The following is a 23,985-nucleotide window of genomic DNA, read 5'->3' as shown; positions in this document are numbered from 1 at the left end:
AAGACAGAGGGCTTTGAAAGGCCTCACTGGACCTCTTAGGAAGGATGGACGAATGGACAGAAGGATGGAAGAAGAAAGGAAGACAGGACAGCATATGTGTTTTGGGCACACGTACTGGCCTGGGGAAGGGGACGGGGGCAGGTGGCTTCAGAGAACATGTTTACACACCTGCTTCTGTTACCAACCCTTCGAGTCAAGTCCCAACAAGGGTCCTCCGGCCCCGTGTCACTTGTGCCAATAGAACAAGATGGAGATGGGCTCAGAGCAGAGGAAAGCTTTCTCCTCTGATCACAGAAGGGAGAGGTGCAAGCTCCTGCCCTAGAGCACAGGCTCTCTGGGACAGGCCTCGGACGGGACAGGGACGGGGATGCGGATGGGACTGCTTTACAGGCATCTCACCGGCGGGAGGGACGGGGCTCTGGGGGGTGGCGGCGTAGCTGTGCTGCCCCAGCTCTGGGCCCAGAGCTGGGCACAGCCTCTCTGCACACGCCCAGCTCAGCTAGGGTGTCGGTTCTACAGCTGGGAACTCTAATCCAACACGTTAGGTGCGAGGCATCTGCACACAGTTCCCCTCCGGGCAAGTGAAACTAGACTGAGCACAAAAGAAGAGTTAGACCTTATCACCCAGATTCCATCTCATTTTCCCATTGGGCTTTGCTGGTGACACCTCCATGTCACCCAAACCGCTTAACCAGGCCTGGTGGGCACACCACATGCCCACCATGGCCCCATAGGTGAGGGATGCTGGCCGGGCTGGGGGATGGACCACAAGGGACTGCAGGGGCATCTGTCCGTTGAGCTGGTTGCTGCCATAGAACAACGAGGACCCAACGTGGCCGAATCTGACCTTTTAGAGAAAGGCCGAAAATCCAATTTCCAAATGCTGTTCAGGCCAAAGCAAAGACGTCTCTAGGTCACACCTGGCCCCCAGGGTGTCTGTTTGCAACCTGGATGATGGACCCTGTCGTCTGTCACTTCCTTTCTTCTGCATGTGGAGTGTCCACGGGAGGGCCGAGGCCCCCCAGCCATGCTGCAGCCCAAAGGCTGAGGATTCCTGCTTGGTGTCACCTACTCCCAGGCCCGGCAGGAGGAGAACGTCTGTCCTCCACCATGAGTATGTGGTGCTGTCAGTACAAGAAAGGGCCTGGACCATGAGAACATCATGCTCCGGGAAGGCCTGTGGGCCCCCCAGCTGCAGGGCCCCCCCACCCCCCAGGAGAAAAGGCAACTCTTGGGTGAGTTTCCAGCTTCAATAAACCTCTGTGCAGGTGTGAGGGGCAGCTAGGGACCCTCTGATCAGGTCCAAAAGCAAAAACTGACTATTATCACACTAAGATAAAATTAGAATGCTTTTCATTAAAAAAAAAAAAAAGGATCTTGGAGGGCAAGGTGTGTTTCTTCTCTGCCACTCTCTGCCTTTTCCAACTGTTGTGTAGTTTAGCATTTCCAGTTGAGCCTTGCTCTTCTGAAACTCTCTCTCCTTCCCTACCTGCTGCTGAAGGGCCCTGGCCTTGGGCTTGAGATCCAGGACCTGAATGAACAGCATTTATCCACCTGTCTTTCCCCTTAGACACGTCCTGCTTCTCCCGTGGCCGGCGAGTGCAGCCTCACCGGCGTGTCTTGTCCATTTGCTTTTCTCAGCATCTGGCATGGCCAGTGGCGGAGCTGGTTACCAGATCCCTACCCCGTTTGTGTGATGGTGTCAATCAACTAGGCCGAATGACCAGACGAGGATGAGCTCTGGAGAAGTCTGATCAATTCCTTAATGACTGCACCACATCGACCAGAATGGTTAATTCAGTTCCACAAGTTGACATTTCTTGGGCCTTCTGAGAAAAGTGTATCATTTGCAAAAGTCACGGAGAATCTAAGTCCCCCCAAATAAACCAGGCCAGCCGTGGCAAAATGAACAGAGACAGTCACGTCTTGGGTCCTATTTGGGTTCTGGAGTGTTTGTGTAAGCTTTTTCTCATGGCTGTTCAGAAATGAATTTCGTGATGCAAACACCCAAGTCTACACAGCCACTTAGAAACCACACGTGGCCGTGCTCTTACCAGACAGTGTCTCCTGAAGATTGCGGGGCCACCAACTATGGAGGTCTTCCATTTTGAATGTAAACTGGGAAAGAAGTTATTGTTTTCTATTTTTTAAATTCACAGTGTTTGCGGAAATATACATTTCTCCAAAGCTCAGCGCTAATGCAACTATCCATAGCACCTGGGGCTGTTAATGCAGACCTGCCCCCCATCCCACCAGCCTTGGCAAGGATTCCAGAAGCCCCTCTCCTTTCTCTGAAGAAGGAAAGCAACTAAAGCACAGGAGCCATTCAGTTTGGGGGGAAAACTAGACCTAAAGCTTTTCCTAAAGTAAAACTTCTTTCTAACATCATTATAGTAAAAGGAGATGATCTTCATTTGACTAAATGTTCTCATCCATTGCAAAATGAGTTCTGTTAAATTCAAAGCTCTTCCCATTTTAAGAATGAAGGCTGCCATGTTTCCAGGATGATTTCAAGGAGGCCCACAGGGGTCCATGCCACTCCAAACCCCCTCTTGCCCACCCTAAACGGGGTCACCGCACCAGCGCAGAAGCTCTCCACAGAGCGGGGGAGAAGCAGGCCCAGGTATCCTCACCTGCGCCTCCAGTCTCCTGAGAACCAGCCTGTGCTGGACGCCATGGGGACCCGTTGCCCACCATGCGTTAGAGGTCAAGACACTCCCTGGGTCAGCTTTCCCGCACAGTCAGAAGTGTCCCACGCGCTGAAGTGGGTGGAAGCCTTCAGGCCACGAGTTAGCTCCGCAGAGGAAGTTTGCACTGGCCGTGGGCATGGATGGCACCGGGGAGGTGCAGACGTGGACACGGGTCCTCTGGGCTGCGCATCAGGCAGGAGGGCCAGGGTGGAAGGTGTCTGGAGGGGCCGGAGGAGGTGAGAGCCTCGGACCCTCCACAGGGAGAAGGCAGCAGAGGGAGCAGCGAGCGGTCTGGGCGCAGCTTTGGAGCCAGGAGAAGGCTGAGCTGGACGCGGCCCCCAACGGGGTGCCCTGACTCTGCCGCCCCCGGTCAGCACCCCCCAGCCCAGAGCTCCAGCCTCCCACCCCGGGCAGAGGGAGGACGCCTGGAAGCTCCTCAGCCCACGGCTAGTTCGGAAAGGCAGTTGACTGTGACTTTCCAGGACTCCAGTTCCCATGTGGCTGGGATGGCCAGTCTAACGAAGGCTCAGCCGGGTGCCGCCTGCCACGAAGGTTAAGACCGATGTGCAGAAGCTCCCCTCCCGACAGTGGAGGAGCCCACATGCTCCTTGGTGACGCCCAGCTCCCCGGCGTGGGCGCTAGCATTTCATCACCCCCTTGTAAGCGACCCCTAGGGCACCACTGAAGCTGCAGTAAGACTGAGAAGGAGCCTTCAGAAGTCAACTGGTTGGCTTAGTTTGAAGGGCATGGCTGTCCCCAGATGAATCCTGGGAATGTGCACAGCCAACAGTTTGCAGAGATTGTGAGCTTCTGGACAAGAATCCCCAAACGCTTGACCACAGGAGGCAGTGGCGGGAGAGTGGAAGATATGAAACTTCAGGTCTCCTGAGTTACTGTCTGCAAACAGCTCAACAGGCTGTGATGAGAGTAGCGGGCGTCGAATTTCCAGGTGAGAGGCCGTGAGTCCAAAGCAGCAGAAGAAAGAATCTGCAGGAACCTCGGCTTCCTCTTTGACAGCCCAGGCCCTGTGCAGACGGGCATAGCAGATACATTTTCAGAGGATTAAGGCTTCTCCAGCCATCTGTGCTCAGCCTCCTGAGTGGAGGCGATGGGGATGTGGGCACAGACGATGGGCCAGGGCCCAGGGTGGGCTGCACTCATTCTAAGAGAAGTGGGTTTCCCCAGAGCCCCCTCTTGGAAGCACACGATGCAGAGTCACTGATGGTAACACAGAGGCCGGGACTGTGAAGGTGCTGGGCGGGGAAGACACCTGAACAGCACCTGGGTAGTTGGAACAGGGCTGTGCTGGCGCCAGGAAAGCAGAGACAGAGGCTATGCCGCCTAGAAGGCTGTGACTGTAGACCTCGAAACCAAGAGGGTGGAAACTCCTGATCCTGCCGTGAAAACACACACGGGAGGAGGGGGCGTCTGAGCAATGCAGGAAAGGTGGCGACAAACATAAAAGCGCCCACTGGTCTCTAACTCAGGCTTCAAGTGGTTTCAAGATTTGCAAGTCCACAATTCCCTGAAGCTTTTCTAGAAGCTGCTGAGACCTAAGAGGCAGGGACCATCCTGGCACAGCTGCGCTTGAGTGTCTGGGCTTAGGCATTACTGATGCTTTGGTCCAAGAAGCTACCGTCTGAGGAGATGTGTCAAAACATCACCCCACTGAGTTGATGCCTCCCAAGGTGGCCAGCTCCGCATCAGTGCCTTTGCTCCAGGAATTAGATGGGCGTTGGATGGGTGTTGGCCTGGGTTTGTTTGGGCCCAGAACCCCCATCAACTCCATTCATTCAGGATTCAGCAGCCTTGAGTCACTCACAGCTCTGACAGGTTTCCACGAGTGCCCCCCGGACCCCCTCTGCCCTCCCTCCGGGCCTCAGGGCTCAGGCAGACCACCCTTCAAGCCTGGGCTCACCCACGGCTCTCCCCTTGTTCCCATGAGGCTTGCTCTTTGGTACTACTGCCCATCTTGGGGCACTTTGCAGTGTTTTATCACCTATTTATTTAGCAGAACTTTATTCTATATTAATGAAAGACCAATCAGGGCCAGGCAGTATGGAGTGTTTACCGTGCTGTGTGCAGTTCACGCATTCATTATTCCTTCCTTGGTTCAGTGAACATCTATAGGACGCCTGTTGCACACAGGTGCTGAGCTAGACAGCCATGGAGCTATTACACAGCACGTGTGAGTGCACTCCTGCCTCCAGGATCGTCCTTCCTGCCCATCACCTTCCTAAGCTCAACCCCTACCACCACCACCACCCCGCCCCCTGCCCTGCTTATCTCTACTCCACCTCCTTGAGGGCCAGGCACATTCCTGCCTCCGGGCCTTTGCACCTGCTGTTCCCGGAAGGCTCTTTCCCCAGAGCCCCACGTGGCTCACTCTCTTCCGTCTCTGTCCCTCGGGCTTTACTCACTAAGTCACTGTCTTAGGTGAGAGCCTTGCTCTGTGTCTCCCATCCTCGCTTGATTTATGTTTCCTTCTAAGCAGTTCTCATTCGCATGCTGAACATGGGCTTATTTATCGCTTGGATATAAGCTCCACGGTGGCAGGGATGTTTGTCTGTGTTGGTCCCTGCTGTTTCCCCAGTACCCAGAACAGTGCTGGTCACAGAATGGGTATGGAGCCCACGTTAGTGGAATTAATAGTTGGATGAAAATATGACCTGAACAACAAAGTAGGTATTTAAGGATGAAATTAGGTCATATTCTGGTCAGGCGAACAGGTGATAGGTACTGAGTGGTGTAGCTGAGTGCCAGGTTGATTGTACACATGCTTGTCAGTGCCCTGGTCCTTTAATGCCTCGGTGTCCCTGGGGCTCGTTACCTCCTTCCCAAGAATTAACTTGTCTCGGAAAACAGAAGGTGCTCATCTGCACGTGGGCACCGGTTTTTCTTCCCCTGGACACACAACGTGACATCCACTAACAGTCCCAGGAACGACAAACTCACATCCAGAGGAGATCACATCACCCACGTGTCTCTAACCATGAAGGAGCGAAGTTTCCTGTTCCGAGACACTGAGCATCAAGACAAAGTAAGAGTTAAAAGACCAGTAAATGTTCCTGGTTCTTCCACGAATGCATCAAATATTCAGCAATCCCCTGTAAATAAAGGATGGTCATACTGTCTTCCACATAAGAAAGCATATGTTCAAACAGTTTTCCGGGCAAAGTTAGCAAATAGGGCCACGAACAGAACTGCTCTCTGAAGAAAGATTCAATTAGGCGTCCGTGCAGTTGCACGAAGGCCGTGTTGCAACACCGAGGTGGCCTGTTTTTCTGGTCATTATTAATCCAGAAACCTTAATGATGAACAACATTTGTGTTATTGTCTCCCCAAATTTAATTTGTTTATGCAGCAGTTCAGTTAATCCTGCAATCTGTTTTTCTCAAACGAGGGCAGATAATGGAGACACCGTTCTTTACAAGTCTTCAGGCTTTTAAATTCTGATAAAATCAGGGTTCTTCACTGGGTCTTGCCCCAGCTCTGAATTAAACCACTTTAAATGTAATTATGGAAGCTGGCCTTACATCAGGGACATCCATTTACAAAATTGATTGGCCGTGCTGTTCCGCGAGCCATTTCATGAGCAAACGATTGCAAAAGGGCCAGAACCGTAATTTATAAAGGCAAAAAAGCAGGTAAATACTTTATTAGTGGTAATGAGAAAGTTTCCAACTAACTGAACCTTTTTCTTCGCTCACCAGCTACTTCACGGAGCCGTGGTGCATGGCCCTCTTTCACGATCGTTTTATTGATCTCCGGAAAGAGTTACGCCAGATCTTATCCTCCAAGGAGGTAAGAGTGATTAACGGATATGTAGGTTATTCTTTGCAAATTAGAAGCAGTTACAGTTGTTGGTCATTTAGACTTTTCCCTACATTCCCACTTTACGGTTTCACTTTGAAAATCAACTGTCCCTCACAGAAACAAACTACGGAATAGCTAAACATAGATGGTGATATTTCAGGGAATGTGAATTGTTCAAATCTTTTACGCGGGGCAAATTTGTCTTCCCCTTTTACAAGTACCTGTACTTTCATTATCCGCTGACAGCGAGGGCTGAAAGTGCGGTGTGGGTCGTATCTCCTTGCCCTTGAGCACGAAGGCTGCGTTCCTATAGTTTCTGTCCGCATTTGCCAGCTGTTCGCTAACCATTCGTGTGCGCGCGTTGTTCCAAAGGTGTCAGGGGACTCAACAGGTGTCCAAATGCACTCCTTTCATAACCGAAACTTCTTTCTCCAAGCAATGTAGGATTAACTGGAAGTGAGGCTGCACACCCCACAGCCTCCGTACTCGGCAGGAAATTTGACTCTGCCATGTACATAGTAAAATATTCGTGAAACTTTGTTTTTTTCAACACCTAGAGTCCTTACCAGAGTTGCGGGGAGTTTACATCTTTGGCCAAACGTCCATTCTAGACTCCTCCTCGATTCGCTCGGACGAGGGCTGGGGCTCAGCTGAGCTTCCGCCTCGTCTGTCTAGACGGGCAGGTTCTGCGTCTCTGTGTCGCCTCCTCGTGGGTCCCCGGGGTGTGGGCTGCCACACCGGATGCACAGACGCAGCCCAGGTCCCCAGGCCCCTCGTTCTAGCCGCTGCACGCCCCACCTCACCGAACCACGCAGGGACCCTCCGAGGTGGGTGGGGGCACTGTTGTCATCGCCTCCACTTCACCCATGAGGAAGCGGAAGCCGAGACACTTCACGCAACCCCAGGGTCTCCCGCTCCAAAGCCAGGGTTGTCGGCACTGGACCGCAGCGGTGGCGTGGTACCCTCTCCTCATTGCCCCGCCCCTGTTCAGTTTCATCCCTGGGGGGTCCAAGCTGGGAAACTGACGTAATGTTACTAATCTGAAGTAGATTCAGATTGGGAAACATAGGTTTAAAGTTTAAACCAAACTCAGTTCTCTTTGGTGCCCACAAAGATAGGGACCAGGCAGGGGAGCGTACCCAAGGGAAGCAGAGGGGCCGACGGCTAAAGGCCCAGGTCAGCCACGGCGAGAGTCATTCAAATTGGAGATGAGAATAGTAATGAGATAGAGATAGAGATTTAGGATGTCACAGGTCAGCCAGGTCCCTGCACTTCATTCGGGGCTGTGAGGAAGTTGGTCCACATTAAAACATGACCCTGAGCTGGAAGCCTGGTGCTTACTGAGCTTTGCTCAGCTCCCTCCCTCCTTCCCTCCCAAAACAACCTGCAGCTCACCGCTGCCCCCATAAGAAGGAGTCATTAGTATTCTAGCTATTCCATCAAAACTCTAAGACGAAACCTTCTAAACCCCAGATCTGAACTCCTCAGTTAACCTTTTGCACAGAGCCAAGCGGTTTTTGGTATCAAGTTTAAAACGGAAACTTTTCCTTCATTTTCCCAAGCACACATCCTCAAACGCAATGGTGGCTGCTTCTCATGGCACCCACTGAGGCTCCCGAAACCTTTTAGGCAGGAGAACATGTTTGCCGTGGGTCAGTCTGCAGTGCATAAACTCGGCCTGGCAGTGGGCCCTGGCAGGAGAGCAGGGAGACTGCAAGTGGCCTTTGCAGAAGATGCTCTAAGGCTTCCCCAACCATCCTTGTGGGTTCTCTACATTTCCAGAAAGGGGAACCTCTGCAAGAAGAGCCTCCACTGGGGGACTGTGCTGACATCTGTCAAGTGTAAAGGCCACAGGAGGTGTTGGGGCCTGTAGTGGTGTCTGCCTGTAGCTCAGATACACATGGAACAGGGACTCAGAGAGCTGGGGGAGGAGAAAGGGAGGGCTTGTGTGTGAGCACGGGCACAGAAGAATGGCCCCAAGGAAGTGCCGGCCACCAAAAGTCAGAGTGACTGTGAGAGGTATGGTGGAGACAGGCCAACAGTGGAAGTGGTAATGAGCTAGAGATAGAGATTAGATAGAGATAGAGATAGTCATACAAACAGACATGCAGGAATTTCACTGAGGAGTCTGGTAACAGGAAAACAAAGCAGATAGCCTTCACTACAGAATAACAGTAATTCCTTTTATCAAATATTGAGATGATGTAACCCACTTAATTTCACTTTCTACCTTGTCTTCAGGGAAGTACAGAAGTTCAATCCCATTAACTATGATGTCCTAGCACTCAGTTTATCAATTTTCCCCTCCCTCCACGTGTGGCGAAAGAAATAAATGACTATTATCTAGGACTGTCATCATAAGTCATATGTAGATTTTAAATGTGTATATGATTTATTTTGAAAACAAGATCATTATAAGACGTCTCAAATCCTTTTGTGGAAGTCAAAAGGGGGATGGCTTATAAATCCTCTGGTCATGCATCTAGCCAAAGAGTCACTGACCAAGGTGAAATTCTGTGTAGTCAAAATCATCCTTCAGAAAGATGGATATTGATAGAGTTGGGAAAAAATAGTTTGAAAATAATAGAGACGTTAATATCTCACTTTCAGTAATGGATAGAACCAGGTAGCAGATTAACAAGAAAATAGAGGACTTGAATAGCACTATAAACCAACCAGACCTAACATTTATGCAGAGCACTCGACCCAACAACAGCAGGATGCATGGTCTTCTCAAGTGCGTGTGGAACATTCTCCAGGACAGGCCACCAAACAAGTGTCAATAAATTTTAAAAGACTTAAACCATACAAAGTATATTCTCCAACCACAATGAAATGAGACTAGAAATCAACTAGAAAGTGAACAACAGATTCTTAAGCAACTTCTTTGGTTTCAAAGAAGAAACCAAATGGGATGTTAGAAGTACTTAGAGACAAATGAAAATGAAAACACAACCGACCAAAATTTATGGGATGCAAAGAGAAAACAGTTTTCAGAGGGAAATTTATAGCTGTAAATGCTTACATTTAAAAAACAGCAAAGCCCTCAAATCAGTAACTTAATTCTACTCCTTAAGGAACTAGAAGAAATAAAACCAAACTAGAAAAAGAAAACCAAACTAAACCCAATGCTAGCAGAAGGAAGGACATAATAAACATTAGAGTGGAGATAAATGAAATAAAGAATTAAAAAAAACAGAGAAAACTGATGAAACCAAAAGCTGGTTATTTTAAAAGTTCAACAAAATAAACCTTTAGCTAGATTAATCAAGAAAAAAAGAGTCAAATCCCTAATGAAATGAAAATGGGGACATTTACCAACCTTAAATAATAAAGGTTTAAAAAAGAATATTATGAACAATTGTATGCCAACCAAACAGATAACCTAGATGAAACAGAGAAATTCCTAGAAACACACAAACTACAAAAACTGACTCAAGAAGAAATAGAAAATCTCAAGAGACCTATAACAAGTAAAGGTATTGAATCAGTAATCTAAAACCTCCCAACAAAGAGAATCCCAAGACTGGATGGTTTCACTGCTGAATTCTACCAGACATTTGAATAAGAATTAACACTGATCCTTCTCAAACTCCTCAGACAAATAGGAGAGGAAGGAACACTTCCTAGCCCATTCTATGAGGCCAGCATTACCCTGATACCAGAGCCAGACAAAGACATCAAAAGAAAACTACAGAACAATATACCTTATGAAGTTATGATGCAAAAATCTTCAGCAGAATACTAGCAAACTAAATCCAGTAGCACATTAAAAGGATTATACACCACGACCAAGATTTACACCAGGAATGTAAGAGTGGTTCAACATATGAAAATTAATCCATGTAATACACCACATTAATAAAATGAAAGAGGGGGAGAAGTGCCATAATCTCAATTGATGCAGAAAAAGCATTTGACTAAATCACACATGCTTTCATAGTAAAAACACTAAAAAGCCAGGAACAGAAGGAAACTGACCCAACCTGATAAAGAGTATTTATGAAAAGGCCACAGCTAACATCACACTCAATAGTGAAGGACTGAAAGTTTTACCTCAGAGATCTGGAACAAGACAAGAATGCCTGCTTTCACCACTTACATTCAACATTGTACTGGAAGTTATAGCCACAGCAATTAGGCAGGAAAAAGAAATAAAAGGCATCCACATTTGAAAGGAAAACTATCTCTATTGTCAAAGGACATGATCTTATATAAAGAAAATTTTAAAGAATCACAAAAGAATATTAGAGCTAATAGATGGATTTGGCAAAGTTACAGGATGTATGATCAACAGACAATAATCAGTTGTCTACATTAGCAATCAATAATCCAAAATGAAATTAAGAAAACAATTCCATTTACAATAGCATCAAAAATATTAAAATACTTGGGAATAAATTTAAGCAAGGTGGTGCAAGACTTGTACACTGCAAGCCACAAAACATTTCTGAAAGAAATTGAAGAAGACCTTCATAATGAAAAGACATCTATGTTCATGGATTTGAAGATTTAATATTGTTAAGATAGGATAACCTAAATGGGAAAAGAATCTGAAAAAGAATAGATATATGTATATGTATAACAATCACTTTGCTGTATACTGAAACTAACACAACATTGTAAATCTACTATACTCCAATATAAAATAAAAGTTTTAAAAACCAAAGTGCCAAGTTTTAAACTAAAAAAAAATATTGTTAAGATAGGAATACTATTTATCTCTTGTAAAAATAAAAAAATAAAAATAAAAAATAAAAAGATAGGAATACTACGCAAAGCAATCTACAGATTCAATGCAATCCTATAAAAATCCCCGTGGTTTTTTTTAGAAAAAAATGGAAAAGCCAATCCTAAAGTTCATATGGAAATGCAAGCTAAAACAATTTGAGAAATTTTTTAAAAGTTGAAGGATACACACTTTGCAATTTCAAAACTTAATTCAAATCAACAGTAACCAAGACAGTAAGGTACTTGCATAAGGATAGACATATGGATCAATGGAGTAAAATTAAGAGCCAAAGTAAACCCATTTATATGAAAAGATGTTAACATCATTAGGGAAATGCAAACCACATCATTAATCATTAGGGAAATGCAAACCAGGGCCACAATGAGATACCACTTCATGCCCACTGGGATGGCTATAGTTAAAAAACAAAACAGGAAATAATGAGTGTTGGCAAAGATGTGGAAAAATTGGAACTCACACATTGCTAGTGGGAATGTAAAATTATTATGCAGTTGCTGTGAAAAAAATGGTTTGATGGCTCCTAAAAACTTACAAACAGAATTACTATATGACCTAGCCATTGCACTCCTAGGTATATACCCAAAGGAACTGAAAATCAGTATCCAAACGAATACTTGTATATGAATGTTCATAGCAGCACTATTCAGAATTACAAGATGGAAGACAGAACCCAAATGTCCATCAAGGGACAGGTGGATCAACAAATGTGGTCTATCCACACGATGGAACGTTATTCTGCCATAAAAGAAATGAAGTGCTGATACAGTCTAGAAACTGGATGAACCTCAAAACACTGAGTTAAGTGAAAGAAGCCAGACGCAAAAGGTCATGTGTCGTCTGTGGCATTGTGAGGTGAGCTGCTCACAGGTCAGCACGTTGTTGGGGGGGGGGGTCACCCTGGGCAGGGGTGGTCACAGTGTCGGGGGGAGGTGATCACACTGAGAAAAGGTCACACCAGGAGAGGCAAATGTACAAAAATGAGTTTACGATCTAGAGCAGTATTTGTATTCTATAAATTTAAAAGCTCCATTTTGTGACTTTACACCATTTACCCTGATGTTAGAACAGCATCATGCAACAGGAGCCCAAAATCTTCTCTAATTTTTGTATATTCACTGCTTATGTTTGAGACATTTTTCCTGAAAAATTAAGGGAGAAAGAATCAATCTCAGAAATACTGCATACGTGCTTGGGCAGTCAAATGTTTCAGCACCTCTAATATTTAGTTCTGGGTATCCCTTGCCATTTTCTCTCTCACCGTCTTTGTTGAGCCGATTTGGAGTCCTGGCCCCCCACTGACTGTACTTCCAAGTGATGTGTGTATAATCTGCCACACCTGGCAGTGTCTCACTTACATAACCAAGTGATAATTACCTTATGTCTCCATATAGTTTGAATCTATTTTTCTAAGTTCTTACTATTAATAAATTAATGATCCAGTAGAACTCTGCAAGTTATCCGCTTTTTTTTTTTTTCTCTGCTGTTAAAAAAAAAAAGAATTATTGGAAGGTCAAATAAATATACCATCAAAGTCCATCTTCCTTTAGGGTAATTTTCAATTATTGTGGTGTTCAGAAAGCACACAGCTCAAATCTCAGTGAAGTGCTTTTTTATTTTGGCCATGCCACATGGCATGTGGGATCTTAGTTCCCTGAGCAGGGATCGAACCTGTGCCCCCTGCATTGGAAGCACAGAGTCTTAACCACTGGACCGCCAGGGAAGTCCCTTTTTAAAAACGTTTTTTAATTTTTTGAGTGAAGTGCTTTTTATAACAACCCTCCTATAGATGGGCAGGTAGGTGATGAAGCAAGTATGGTAGCCGTAGAAAGCAGGTAGTGTGTATGCAGGTGCCAAGCGCACCCTTCTGTCAACTTGCCTCTGTGTTTGAATCCTTTTATTTTATATAATAAAATGTTGGAAAAATCTCTACTGTATTGTAAACATGCACAGCATATGCTTCTCAACTTCAAATAACTTTATTCCCTCTGAGCCCCATCTTTAAAGATATCAACGAAATTTGCCTTTACTCAGAATTTATTCCAGGGCTTTAAAAATCCCATTTCTTGGGGACTGTCACCAAGTAAAGTAACCATCTAGGAGTTTTCATGTAAAAATCTTTAATCACCTCCTTTCTTATTTTTAAAACAAGCCTGATATACAGATCTTTTCTATCTGTATATTAAGAGCTTAAAACTAAGAGCTTAAAATTACTACCCTTGCTGAACCTTGAAGACATTATGCTACGTGAAGTAAGACAGTCACAAAAAAATAATAGTGTTTGATTCCATTTACACGAGATGCCTAAAGTCAAGTCATAGAGAAAGGAGAAGGGTGGTCGCCAGAGTCTGGGAGGAGAGGGATGGGGAGTCGGGGGTTAAATTAAAGAGTTACAATTTGGGAGGATGTGGACATTCTGGAGATGATGGTGGTGATGGCTGACAACGTGAAAGCCCCTAACACCTTTGAATCTTACACTTAAAAATGGTTAAAGTGGTAACTTTTATGCTATGTGTGTTTTGCCACAGTTTAAAAAAAATTTTTTTTAAATCTAGAAAAAAAAAAAAAGACCAACCCTGGGGAGTTCTAGTGAAACTGCCCTCTTACTGTGGAGCTAAGCCCAAGTAATTTCAGTATCTGGCCTCTTACCGTATTTTCCAGGAGGAAAACCTTCCTTCCATAGAAGAGTTAGCCCGTCAGATCGAAGATGAGGAAATTAACCTGCCCGAGAAGCCCAAGAATTACCTCAAAAGAGTTTTCCAGGAAACCATCTACAGGCCTCTGGTGGAGAAGAGCATCCTTGACTATCTGCGCTATAATCATTACCACCTGCCCATGTACGCGTGGCCGGGCATCATTTAGCGGTGGCCACGGCCTCCACTTGATTCTTTCCACACGTGTCGTTCCGGGAAGTGCTCCGTAGAAGCAGGAAACCTCTCTGAAGCCTGGCTGAACCGCCAGGCACCTTCGTGGTTCCGTCCTTTCTTTTCCGTGTCCACCGATGCCTGTGGTTTCCTATCGTCCCAGTAGGTGGCGCACGGCGGTGCGCCTCGATTCTGGGGCAGGGAGAAGCTTTACCAACACCAGGCGTGTTCCTGGGCAGAATAACCCATTTTAGCAATAAAATGAGAGCGTACTGTGTTAAACTTGTTTCTTACCTTGGGCGTGGTTCTGTTTGATTTCCTGAAAAGCCCTGCCGCCAACGCTGTTAGTCCTTTACATGTTTACCCGGTCATACTCGTGGGCGATAAAAAAAGAAAATCGTGTGCCCAGCATGGAAAATGAGTAAAACAGATGACAGGAAATTATCTCTGTAATTTAACATCAGAAGGACTGATTGCACAGACAAGTTTACAGGAACTCTTGAAACGAGGAGGCTGCTCTCACGGCCCCTGTATTTCTACTTCCTGTTCCAGATCAGGAGCATAAATGCACCGAAAAACTGGAAGATCAACTCAGGTTCACACACAGGTTTTAGACTAGAAAACGGTGGTGGGAAATTAATCTAGGTCATTTCCTTTGACCCTAAGCGCTGTTGCTTTGCATCGGCCCCCTCTGGCACCTGTCACCTGTAATGTGGGTCAGTAGCCCTCTTTCTTGTAAATAAAGCAAATTAAGTGCCTAGCACAAAATATGGATTCAGGAACAACACATAAGACTGTCCTCATTTATTTAAATCTCTTTTAAGCAGATAGTGTGACACAGTTTGTGTCTGAATTTTTGACCAGTAGGGCTTAAAACTGGCTTTCATGGACAGAATTACAGTTTTCGTTCCTTTTTTTTTTTTTTTTTTGGCATTTATGTTAATATTTAGCAAAAGTTGGCTTAATTACAATGACTACACGGTAATTTGGAGGATGTTATAGTTGGCATTACAGAATTACCCACCCATTAACAAACTGATACCTCTCAAGAATAAAACGGTTTTGGAACACTAGACTCTGATTTTCTAAGGCAGGCAAAAGCAAGCAATAAACTCCATTAATTCCTGCACACGTATGTTTTACACAAGCACATGGGTCATTCAGAAGGAGGGCCCAGCTCCCACCATATGGTACAAACTGTGTAACTCTTGTGGAGAACAATTGCTACTGGTCCCCTCTTCAAACTGCAAGCCCAACACACATGGAACCATATTTCAGGGCCTGCAAATGAGTTAGCTCAAGAAACTCTCCTTCCCCCACCCCCTTCCTCTGAGAGGCCCTGGATTAAATTCATCAGCAAATGGAGTGAGTTTCTGTGACAGGCCCTGGGACCTTGGGTGGAGATTAACAGTACAACCAGTTAGAGGATCAACAGTAATGACTTCTGTGACTAAGTACTACCATTAAAAAGCTTCTGGTCACATAAAAGTGACGCCATATGATAGTGCCAACCTTAATATCAAATCATGCATACACTTTACAGTAAGTTTTCCTTTGCTGCCTTTTTAAAAGTAGTCTTGGGCCCCCATAAGTATCATGGCAGATTTGAAAATGTCTAGAATATAATTTAGTCTACATAGTGTATTGGAGGAAGTTACTGATCATTGCTCTATATTCAGAAAGTGAGTCGTTTCCTGAATCTAGGCAGGAATTTTAGCATATATGTGCAGACAAGCATTTTGTCACTAAGGAACCACTTTTCTAATAAGAGACGAACCCAAGAGTCGTTGATCATAGCTTGAAACTGGCTGTTTTAAGGGCTTTAGGAAAATAAAGATATTTATTCCTCAATGATGATGAATCCTGGCAGAAGAAAGGGCTTCAGAAAGACCAAGATTTGGACTTCTCTTGGGGAGCCCTGGCATGGCTTCTGTAAGAGACATGAGTGGCAGGAAGTCCCCAGGCATTTCAGCGTGCTGCTCAGCAGGGAGTCTTGAACTCTAAGCCCAATCTTTCTGACAGGAAACCACCAAAGTTAAATTTCCCACGTTGTATTCCCCCCAAATCACATGTAACAACCATGCCTCACAGTTGTCTCTAATGATCTTCTGATATAAGTCGGTTTTTACTAGCACGTGGCCACATCCTTCCCCAAAATGGCTCCTGAGACGCCACCGAAATATCCCAGGAAGGCGAGAGAAAAAGAGAAGATGATGTGGGAGAGGAAAGAGAACACTGTACGGAGGAGAAAATGTGAAGCCAGCCAATCAATATTTCCCCTCAGAAGAGGGTGTGTGTGTGTGTGTGTGTGTGTGTGTGTGTGTGTGTCTGCGCGTGAGAGAGAGCGCGCGCGCACACGGGTGCACGGCTGAGTGTTAGCCAAGGAGCAGGGAGAGGGGCTCGAAAGTCGTCGTGAGCGAGGAGCTGTTGATTGTTTTCTGGTTGAGAGAAGAGGTGATGATAAGGCTGGGATACAGTGCGCGCCGGGCCGGGCGGAGCGACAGCTGTATGCTAATACTCGCAGAAACCAGCCTCCGCGTCCCCCATTAAAGCAGGCGGCCAGGAGGCCACACATCACTGAACAAATAGGCTCTCTCTAGACAAATAAAATAACACACGTTGGCCTGCGGGGAGTGGGGAGAGCCAGAGGGGGAGAGGAGCGGGAGGAGAGGGAGGGAGGGGGAGGGAGGAGAGGGAGGGAGGGGGAGGGAGGGGAGGGGAGGGGAGAGAGGGAGACCCTGAAGGAGAGAGGGTGGACGGGGAGAGAGGGGAGGGGAGACGAGGTGATGGGGGGCAGGGAGGGAGACCAGGGAAAAGAATGAGAGGGACAGCCCGAGGGGGAAAGGGTCGGGGGTGGGCGAGACCGTGAGCAGGAGAGAGATGGGGGAGTGAAACATGCGAAGAGAGAGGGAGAAGTGGGACGGGGTGGGCAGAGACGGTCAGGGGAGAAAGAAGGGAGCGCCCGGGAAGGAGGAGAGGAGGGGTGGGGGAGGGAAGGTGGGAGAGAGAAGGAGGCGGGGAGGCCAGAGAAGGAGGGCGAGAGGAGGAACACGGACACCTAAACCCAATAGCAGCAGCAGGACGGACAGAGGGTGGGGGGGGGGGGGGCGGACAGAGGCCCAGGCGGACAGCGCGCCCCTCCAGGCCCCCGGGCGCCTGGCTGCCTCTCGGTCGGCCCCCCGGGGCGGGCGAGGACTGGGGACGTTCGGAGTCGCCGTGGCCTTTCTGGTTAATTTTGCTGGGGTTTCGTCGCTGCCTTTCCTGAGACTGGGGCGAGCGGGGAGCCGGGCCGCCCCTCACAGGTGGGAGCCGCCCCCTGCGCGCCCCACGCTCGGGGCCCTCCCGCTCCGCTCGGTGCCCTCCCAGCTCTTCCCGGCCTCATCCTCTGCTTAGGACTTTCCCACACTTCCTGGCTTCTCCTTCGCCCGCTTTGGCCAACATCGCCCTTCCCGTCGCCCGGCCCGGGGACCGTCCGGCCCGCCTCCCCTGCCCGGCCCGCGACAGTCCCACCCGAGGCGAAAACAAACAGCCCCGAGGGCACTTCAACGAGCGTGCGGAGGCCCGACGGCACACTCGGGAGGATGAAAGGGGCGGCCGGCCACCCCGTGGGTCCCGGCGAATAATGGGCGCGCGGCAGATTGCCGGGGGCACTTGAAACTCGAGGGGAGGGAACTGCTGGAGCGCGGTCCCTCCCCGCGCCCGGCGGACGGCGCAGCCTCGCGGATTCGCCCTCGTCCGCCCTCTTTCATGCGCTCTCCTTTTGTGTGGAATTATTTAAACGGGAGATCCATGGCAGCTTTATGCTAATGTGCCGAACAAAGGCGACGGCCCGCCGGCGGGGGCCCGGAAGGTGCCTGGAGGCCGGAGCGGGACGGCGGGGAGGCAGCGGGCTGCGCGTGGCTCTCGCGTGCCCCGGGGCCAGACACGGCCGCCCCTCATTCCTGCAAACACAAAGCCTCTCCGGCTCGGGCCGGCGCGCGCGGCGCACGGGGAGCTGGGCCCCTCCGGCACCTGACGGCGGGCTCTGCGCCTGGAACGCGCGGTCCAGGCCCGGCCGTGGCTCGCGGGCCGGGAGGGCCTCTGCGAATCCGGTAGAGGCGTCCGCAGCCGGCCCGGGACGGCGCTGGGGGCGCTGACCACTCCCTCTCGCGCCTCCCGAGCGTCTCCAAACGCGCCGCGCGCCGCGGGGTGAGACTGCGGACCCTCCCGTCCTCTCCTCTTAGGAGCTTAGGGGCTGCCGAGTCCCGGCGACATCCCACAGGGCAATTCCTGGGCCGAAATTCCTCGCTCTAGCGCTTATCTCCAAGCTTTGCGCTTCCAGCAACTCCCTGACGCTAAACTCGGGAGCCGGGGGTCACAGTGAGCCCCACTGCGTTCCCCGACGGCAACCGAGGACTCCAGGACAGGAGAGCTTAGAGCGGCCGCGGCCTCCAGCTCTGCAGCGGTCAGAGGAAGAACCCACCGCGGGGTCCGCAAGGACGAGAGGCGAAGAGGCCTCTGGATTTTTCCCAAGCGCCGGCCAGGACCCCACAGAAAGGGGAGGAGTCGCTTGGGGCCTGGGAAGGACACTTCGGGACCCTGCCTGGGATCCCTTTGCTCGCCTCCTCCCGTGAAACTCCCCAGGAGGGGGCAAGTCAGCGCTCAGTGTTTTCCCCAGCCCAGCTCCACGCGGCCCCTATCCGGAATCGCAGTGCGCAAAGGCCCGCCACCGCGGCGCCGCGTGGTAGCGCTTCGCTCTCTTCCAAGAGGAAGGCAAATATCTGGACTCACTGTCCAAATGCCCGCGGGCGGGCAGGTTCTGAGAAATAAAATCACGCAGAAGACGCAAACCCACGGCCGGGTGCAAGGGTGCACGTCCTTGGAGGTTGCCGGTGTGTGCGTGAGCGCAGCCTAATTCTTCCTCAGCCCTGGGTTATGAAATTAGTTTCTAATACTCGGACCTTTCAAGTTTCCATTTGTTTTGACGGTACCTGTCTGAAAGCAGATTTCATTTTCGCTGGCAAAACTAGAAACCACAAAGAAAAAGAAATGGATCCATTGAATCTCAGTATTTCAGTAGTGTTCAATAGATTCTCTTGGCTTAATTCAGAGCCCTGTTTGAATTCGCTGCATTCAGGCAGGGGTTTTGTTTTGTTCTGTTTTGTTTTTTGCCTCCCACCCCCGCCCTCTTTACAATTATGGGTGTTGTTATTTTTAAAGGATTCACAAGGTGACTAACTCTCCCTGTTATCTGTTGAATGAAAGGAGTGTTACACATGTAAGACCAAATACCCCGCCGTCAGTTGGGGATGGCGGGCTGAGCCCCCGCCCTATTATTCCACAATCCAGATGGGATTCGTGATTAGAAAATAAAATTGGCCAAAGCTGTCCCGGAATCCCTTTCCCACTTCTAATTTCATCAGCAGTATCAATCAGCGCTCAAAAGAGCAAGGAAATAACATCAGTTACTTTTAGACTGAAAGATATATATAAATTTTAGATAAACTCATTTTAGAATTTCTAACTTTTTTCAGGACTAGCATTCATCGTAGTTAGCATTTTTAAAACGAGGATGAGAGTTTTCAAAATATATTCCATTATGTGTATTCTTCTCTTTTCAGTCTGTGAGTTTAAAAAGAAATTACAAACATAAAATCACCAAATATTTTCCCCTTGATTAGTCAACTTGATTAACCCCTTGATTAACTAATTCTAACAACTGTCCCCATTACAACTTATTACTCATGTGGACTCTTTTTTTTTTTTTTTAATCTTTCATTTCCACACCAGGGTATTTTCACAGGGAAAATCCAAAACAATGAAATACCTTCAGTGGAATCAAACGTAAGCAAAACTCAGCAAAGTCTATCTGAGAGCACAGAGCTTTTCAGAAAAGTGTCCATTTCCTTATCTTTCAATAAAGTGACATTTTCTTCACAACATTTGACATTTTCTGTGGTTTTGCAATTTGTTCCCTAGTGATGGGCGATCAGGGCCACTACGCACCCTTGGGGTTCTGCCCCCGTCCCCCGGAGATTCTGCCTTTTGTGTTTCCTTGGGGCAGGGCTGGGAAGAGGTTGGAGGCAAAGGGCCCGGTCTGGGGTCCAATCGGGGTGGCGGGGCTGGGGGGGTGGATTTTCACTGTTGTTTTTTCCTGGTGGCACCGGGGGGGGGGCGGGGGGAGGCGGCCTGTCCTCTCCGAGGCCGCAGCCTGCCTCAGAGGACAGATTGCCCCCCTCTCCCCCCGGCCGGCAGCACGCGCCTCTTTTGAGTCCAGATTGGCCGCGACCGGCGCTCAATAGCGGGAGGTTAATTTCCTTCACAAAGGTGAAGGGGGCACGGCTCCGGGGGGCCCCGCGCCCAGACAGGCGGCCCCTTTATTCCGCAGCGCCTTGATTGGAGCCCTTGATTTAGCATCTGATGTCAACCGACAGACAAAATGCCCGCTCGGAATGAAAATGCATGAGGCCGCGCAAGGAGAGCGGAAACCAACTTCACTGGGGCGCACGCGGCTGGCCGCGCGTTTCGGGCTTTGGCCAAGTCCACCCGAATCAACCTGGCCCTGGGCGACGCGGAGGCTCCGAGCAGCCTGGACCAGGCCCCTCCAACGATGCCAATCCCGGAGCCTCCGGGAACTTAAAAAAAAAAAAAAGTTGTTCAGAAATTCAAGGTTTTTGGAACACAGCCCAGCCTGCCCCCTCCCCCATCCAGCGCTGCGTCTGCTGGCGATTGAAGAAGTGAGGTGCCAACTGTTTCTCAAACTCGAGAGAAACCTTCCCGAGGCCCGAGAGTGCGCGGCGGCTGCGGACACAAACATCGCCCTCAGCTGCGGACACAAACATCGCCCTCAGCTGCAGCCAGAAGGCCAGACCCTCCACCCAAACTTGGAACTCCAGGGTCCCATTTTCGCTTAGAGCCTGGGTCCCCCGGCCCATCGGTCCGAGGCCCGGGCTTTACAGCTATTTTCGATTCCGGATTATTTCCCAAACACCAGGAGGAGTTCCTGCGCCTCCCCCAACCCCTCTCCCGCCCCGGCCGCCTAGCTCAGATCTCCCCCGCGCCTGCTGCTGCCCACCGCCGCCCCTACCCAATCAGCGAGCACGACTTCCCCCTCCGCTTCGGCTCGCGGATTGAACCCTCCTGACATATTTGGGGCCATTCTGCTCCTTTGTTGCTATTTTGCTCGCGACCCGCGGGTAATCCCAGCACGGGAGGGGGGCGAGCATTGTCGTGCTGATGGACGGGCCCATTTGGCGGCTCCGCGCCCCCGGGAGGAGAGACACAAAGCCCAGGCACGTGCGCCTCCCCATAGAGGAGCAGCAGACCGTGAAGGGAGGCGGGGCCGGGCGTGTGCCTGGGCCGGGCGGGGCGGTGGCGCCGGGCGGGGCGGCGGCGAGGCGCGCGCGGGGGCCCCGCGGCCTCAGGTACATCTGCCGCACCTACCGGGCGACCCCCGAGTCCCGGCCCCCTCTTGGCCGCCGCGTCGCCCTCCCAACCCGACCGGGCGGAGGAGCTGCGGGCGCGCTGATTGGCTCCGGGGGAAGCGGGAGGCGAGAACAATGGCCCCCTCCCCCAGTTAAAAGGGAGCGGCTCCCGGGCCCGGGGACAGGGACGCGCGTGCAGGGCGCAGAGCCGGGCGGAGCCGCCGCCGTCGCCGTCGCGCCCGGGCCATGGGTCGGGGGCACTGAGGGCCGCCAGGGCCGAGCGCGAAGGTGGGACCGAGCCAGCGCCTCGCCCTCGCGCCGCGCCAACATGCCCCGCGGCTTCCTGGTGAAGCGCAGCAAGAAGTCCACGCCCGTGTCCTACCGGGTCCGCGGTGGCGAGGACGGCGACCGCGCGCTGCTGCTCTCGCCGGGCTGCGGGGGAGCCCGCGCCTCGCCCCCGGCGCCGAGCCCCGGGCCGGGCCCTCTGCCGCCGCCGCCGCCGCCCGCCGAGCGCGCCCATGCGGCGCTCGCCGCCGCGCTCGCCTGCGCGCCGGGCCCGCCGCCACCCCCGCCAGGGCCGCGGGCCGCGCACTTCGGCAACCCCGAGGCCGCGCACCCCGCGCCGCTCTACAGCCCCACGCGGCCCGTGAGCCGCGAGCACGAGAAGCACAAGTACTTCGAGCGCAGCTTCAACCTCGGCTCGCCCGTCTCGGCCGAGTCCTTCCCCACGCCCGCCGCGCTGCTCGTTGGAGGAGGCGGCGGCGGCGGGGCCAATGGCGCGGGCGGCGGCGGCACCTGCGGCGGCGACCCGCTGCTCTTCGCGCCCGCCGAGCTCAAGATGGGCACGGCGTTCTCCGCGGGCGCCGAGGCGGCCCGCGGCCCGGGGCCCGGCCCCCCGCTACCCCCCGCCGCCTCCCTGCGGCCCCCAGGCAAGCGACCCGCGCCCCCCGCCGCCGCCGCCGCCGCCGCCGCCGAGCCGCCCGCCAAGGTAGCCAAGGCCCCAGGCGCCAAGAAGCCCAAAGCCATCCGCAAGCTGCACTTCGAGGACGAGGTGACCACGTCGCCCGTGCTGGGGCTCAAGATCAAGGAAGGCCCGGTGGAGGCGCCGCGGGGCCGCGCGGGGAGCGCGGCGCGGCCGCTGGGCGAGTTCATCTGCCAGCTCTGCAAGGAGGAGTACGCCGACCCGTTTGCGCTGGCGCAGCACAAGTGCTCGCGCATCGTGCGCGTGGAGTACCGCTGCCCCGAGTGCGCCAAGGTCTTCAGCTGCCCGGCCAACCTGGCCTCGCACCGCCGCTGGCACAAACCGCGGCCTGCGCCCGCCGCCGCCCGCGCGTCCGAGCCCGAAACCGCTGCCAGGGCTGAGGCGCGGGAGGCGACGGGCGGCGGCGGCAGCGACCGCGACACGCCGAGCCCCGGCGGCGTGTCCGAGTCGGGCTCGGAGGACGGGCTCTACGAGTGCCACCACTGCGCCAAGAAGTTCCGCCGCCAGGCCTATCTGCGCAAGCACCTGCTGGCGCACCACCAGGCGCTGCAAGCCAAGGGCGCGCCGCCGGCGCCCCCCGCCGAGGACCTACTGGCCTTGTACCCCGGGCCCGACGAGAAGGCGCCCCAGGAGGCGGCCGGCGACGGCGAGGCGGCCGGCGTGCTGGGCCTGAGTGCGTCCGCCGAGTGCCACCTGTGCCCAGTGTGCGGGGAGACATTCCCCAGCAAGGGCGCCCAGGAGCGCCACCTGCGCCTGCTGCACGCCGCCCAGGTGTTCCCCTGCAAGTACTGCCCGGCCACCTTCTACAGCTCGCCCGGCCTCACGCGGCACATCAACAAGTGCCACCCATCCGAGAACAGACAAGTGATCCTCCTGCAGGTGCCCGTGCGTCCGGCCTGCTAGAGCGCGCCCTCCACCCCGGCCCCCCGAACCGTGCCTTCGCTTGGAGACCCACGAAGAGAGCGCGCCCCGACCCCGCGTCCGCGCCAGGGGCACCCACCCCCGGTGAAAGTGTCGTCTCCGCTTCTCTCGGTGTAGCGTGACGGTAACCCCGATCCTCTCGTTGTGACTCCTTTTGGACCCCTCGCCCCCTTTGCGTTGTGTCCCTTTCCCCCCCCATGGCGCAACAGGAGCCAGTCTCTTTCTGTACAAGGGAGAAAAGCTGTACGCGTTTGTCTCGTGGTTGGAAGCCTCCCCTTGGAGGGGAGATGTTTTTCTTGCTAGTATTCTCTGTGTTCATGGTCTAGAAACGCGGTTTGCTCTCGCCTACCAATCTCTGCTCTCTATGTATGTAGCGTACGGGTTGTTTTGGGTGAATCTTGAGGAATAAATGCCTTTATATTTCACAGGCTGTAAATTGAACTTCCCACACGATTAGCTTTATTATGGCTTGTGAACTGCTGGAGTCTGGCTTTACCTTTTTGTATGTGAACAAATCAAATTGCTTAAAAAAGAGTTTTCTTTAGTCTAGCCACAAATG

The 23,985-nt window shown here is 51.4% G+C and overlaps 2 protein-coding genes across 4 annotated transcripts in view; both read left to right on the top strand.

Moving 5' to 3' along the window:
• CFAP61 (cilia and flagella associated protein 61) overlaps positions 1 to 14,375 on the top strand; it is a 256,494-nt gene extending 242,119 nt beyond the window's left edge. For all 3 annotated transcript variants that reach the window (XM_059898316.1, XM_059898315.1, XM_059898314.1), the window contains 2 exons: positions 6,404 to 6,494; positions 13,918 to 14,375. In XM_059898316.1, coding sequence (XP_059754299.1) covers positions 6,404 to 6,494; positions 13,918 to 14,118 — 292 coding nt within the window. In that variant the 3' untranslated portion in view covers positions 14,119 to 14,375. The remainder of the gene's footprint in view (positions 1 to 6,403; positions 6,495 to 13,917) is intronic.
• A 7,476-nt stretch (positions 14,376 to 21,851) lies between these two features.
• Positions 21,852 to 23,408, top strand: INSM1 (INSM transcriptional repressor 1). The gene has a single exon (XM_059898226.1). It carries the CDS (start codon positions 21,852 to 21,854, stop codon positions 23,406 to 23,408), a length of 1,557 nt encoding a protein of 518 aa, XP_059754209.1.
• Positions 23,409 to 23,985: the final 577 nt, after the last annotated feature.

The sequence above is a fragment of the Balaenoptera ricei genome, chromosome 15 (assembly GCF_028023285.1).
Source record: "Balaenoptera ricei isolate mBalRic1 chromosome 15, mBalRic1.hap2, whole genome shotgun sequence".
Lineage (NCBI taxonomy): Eukaryota > Metazoa > Chordata > Mammalia > Artiodactyla > Balaenopteridae > Balaenoptera > Balaenoptera ricei.
Note: the sequence above shows the minus strand (reverse complement) of the source record. Positions and strands in the feature narration are given on the sequence as shown.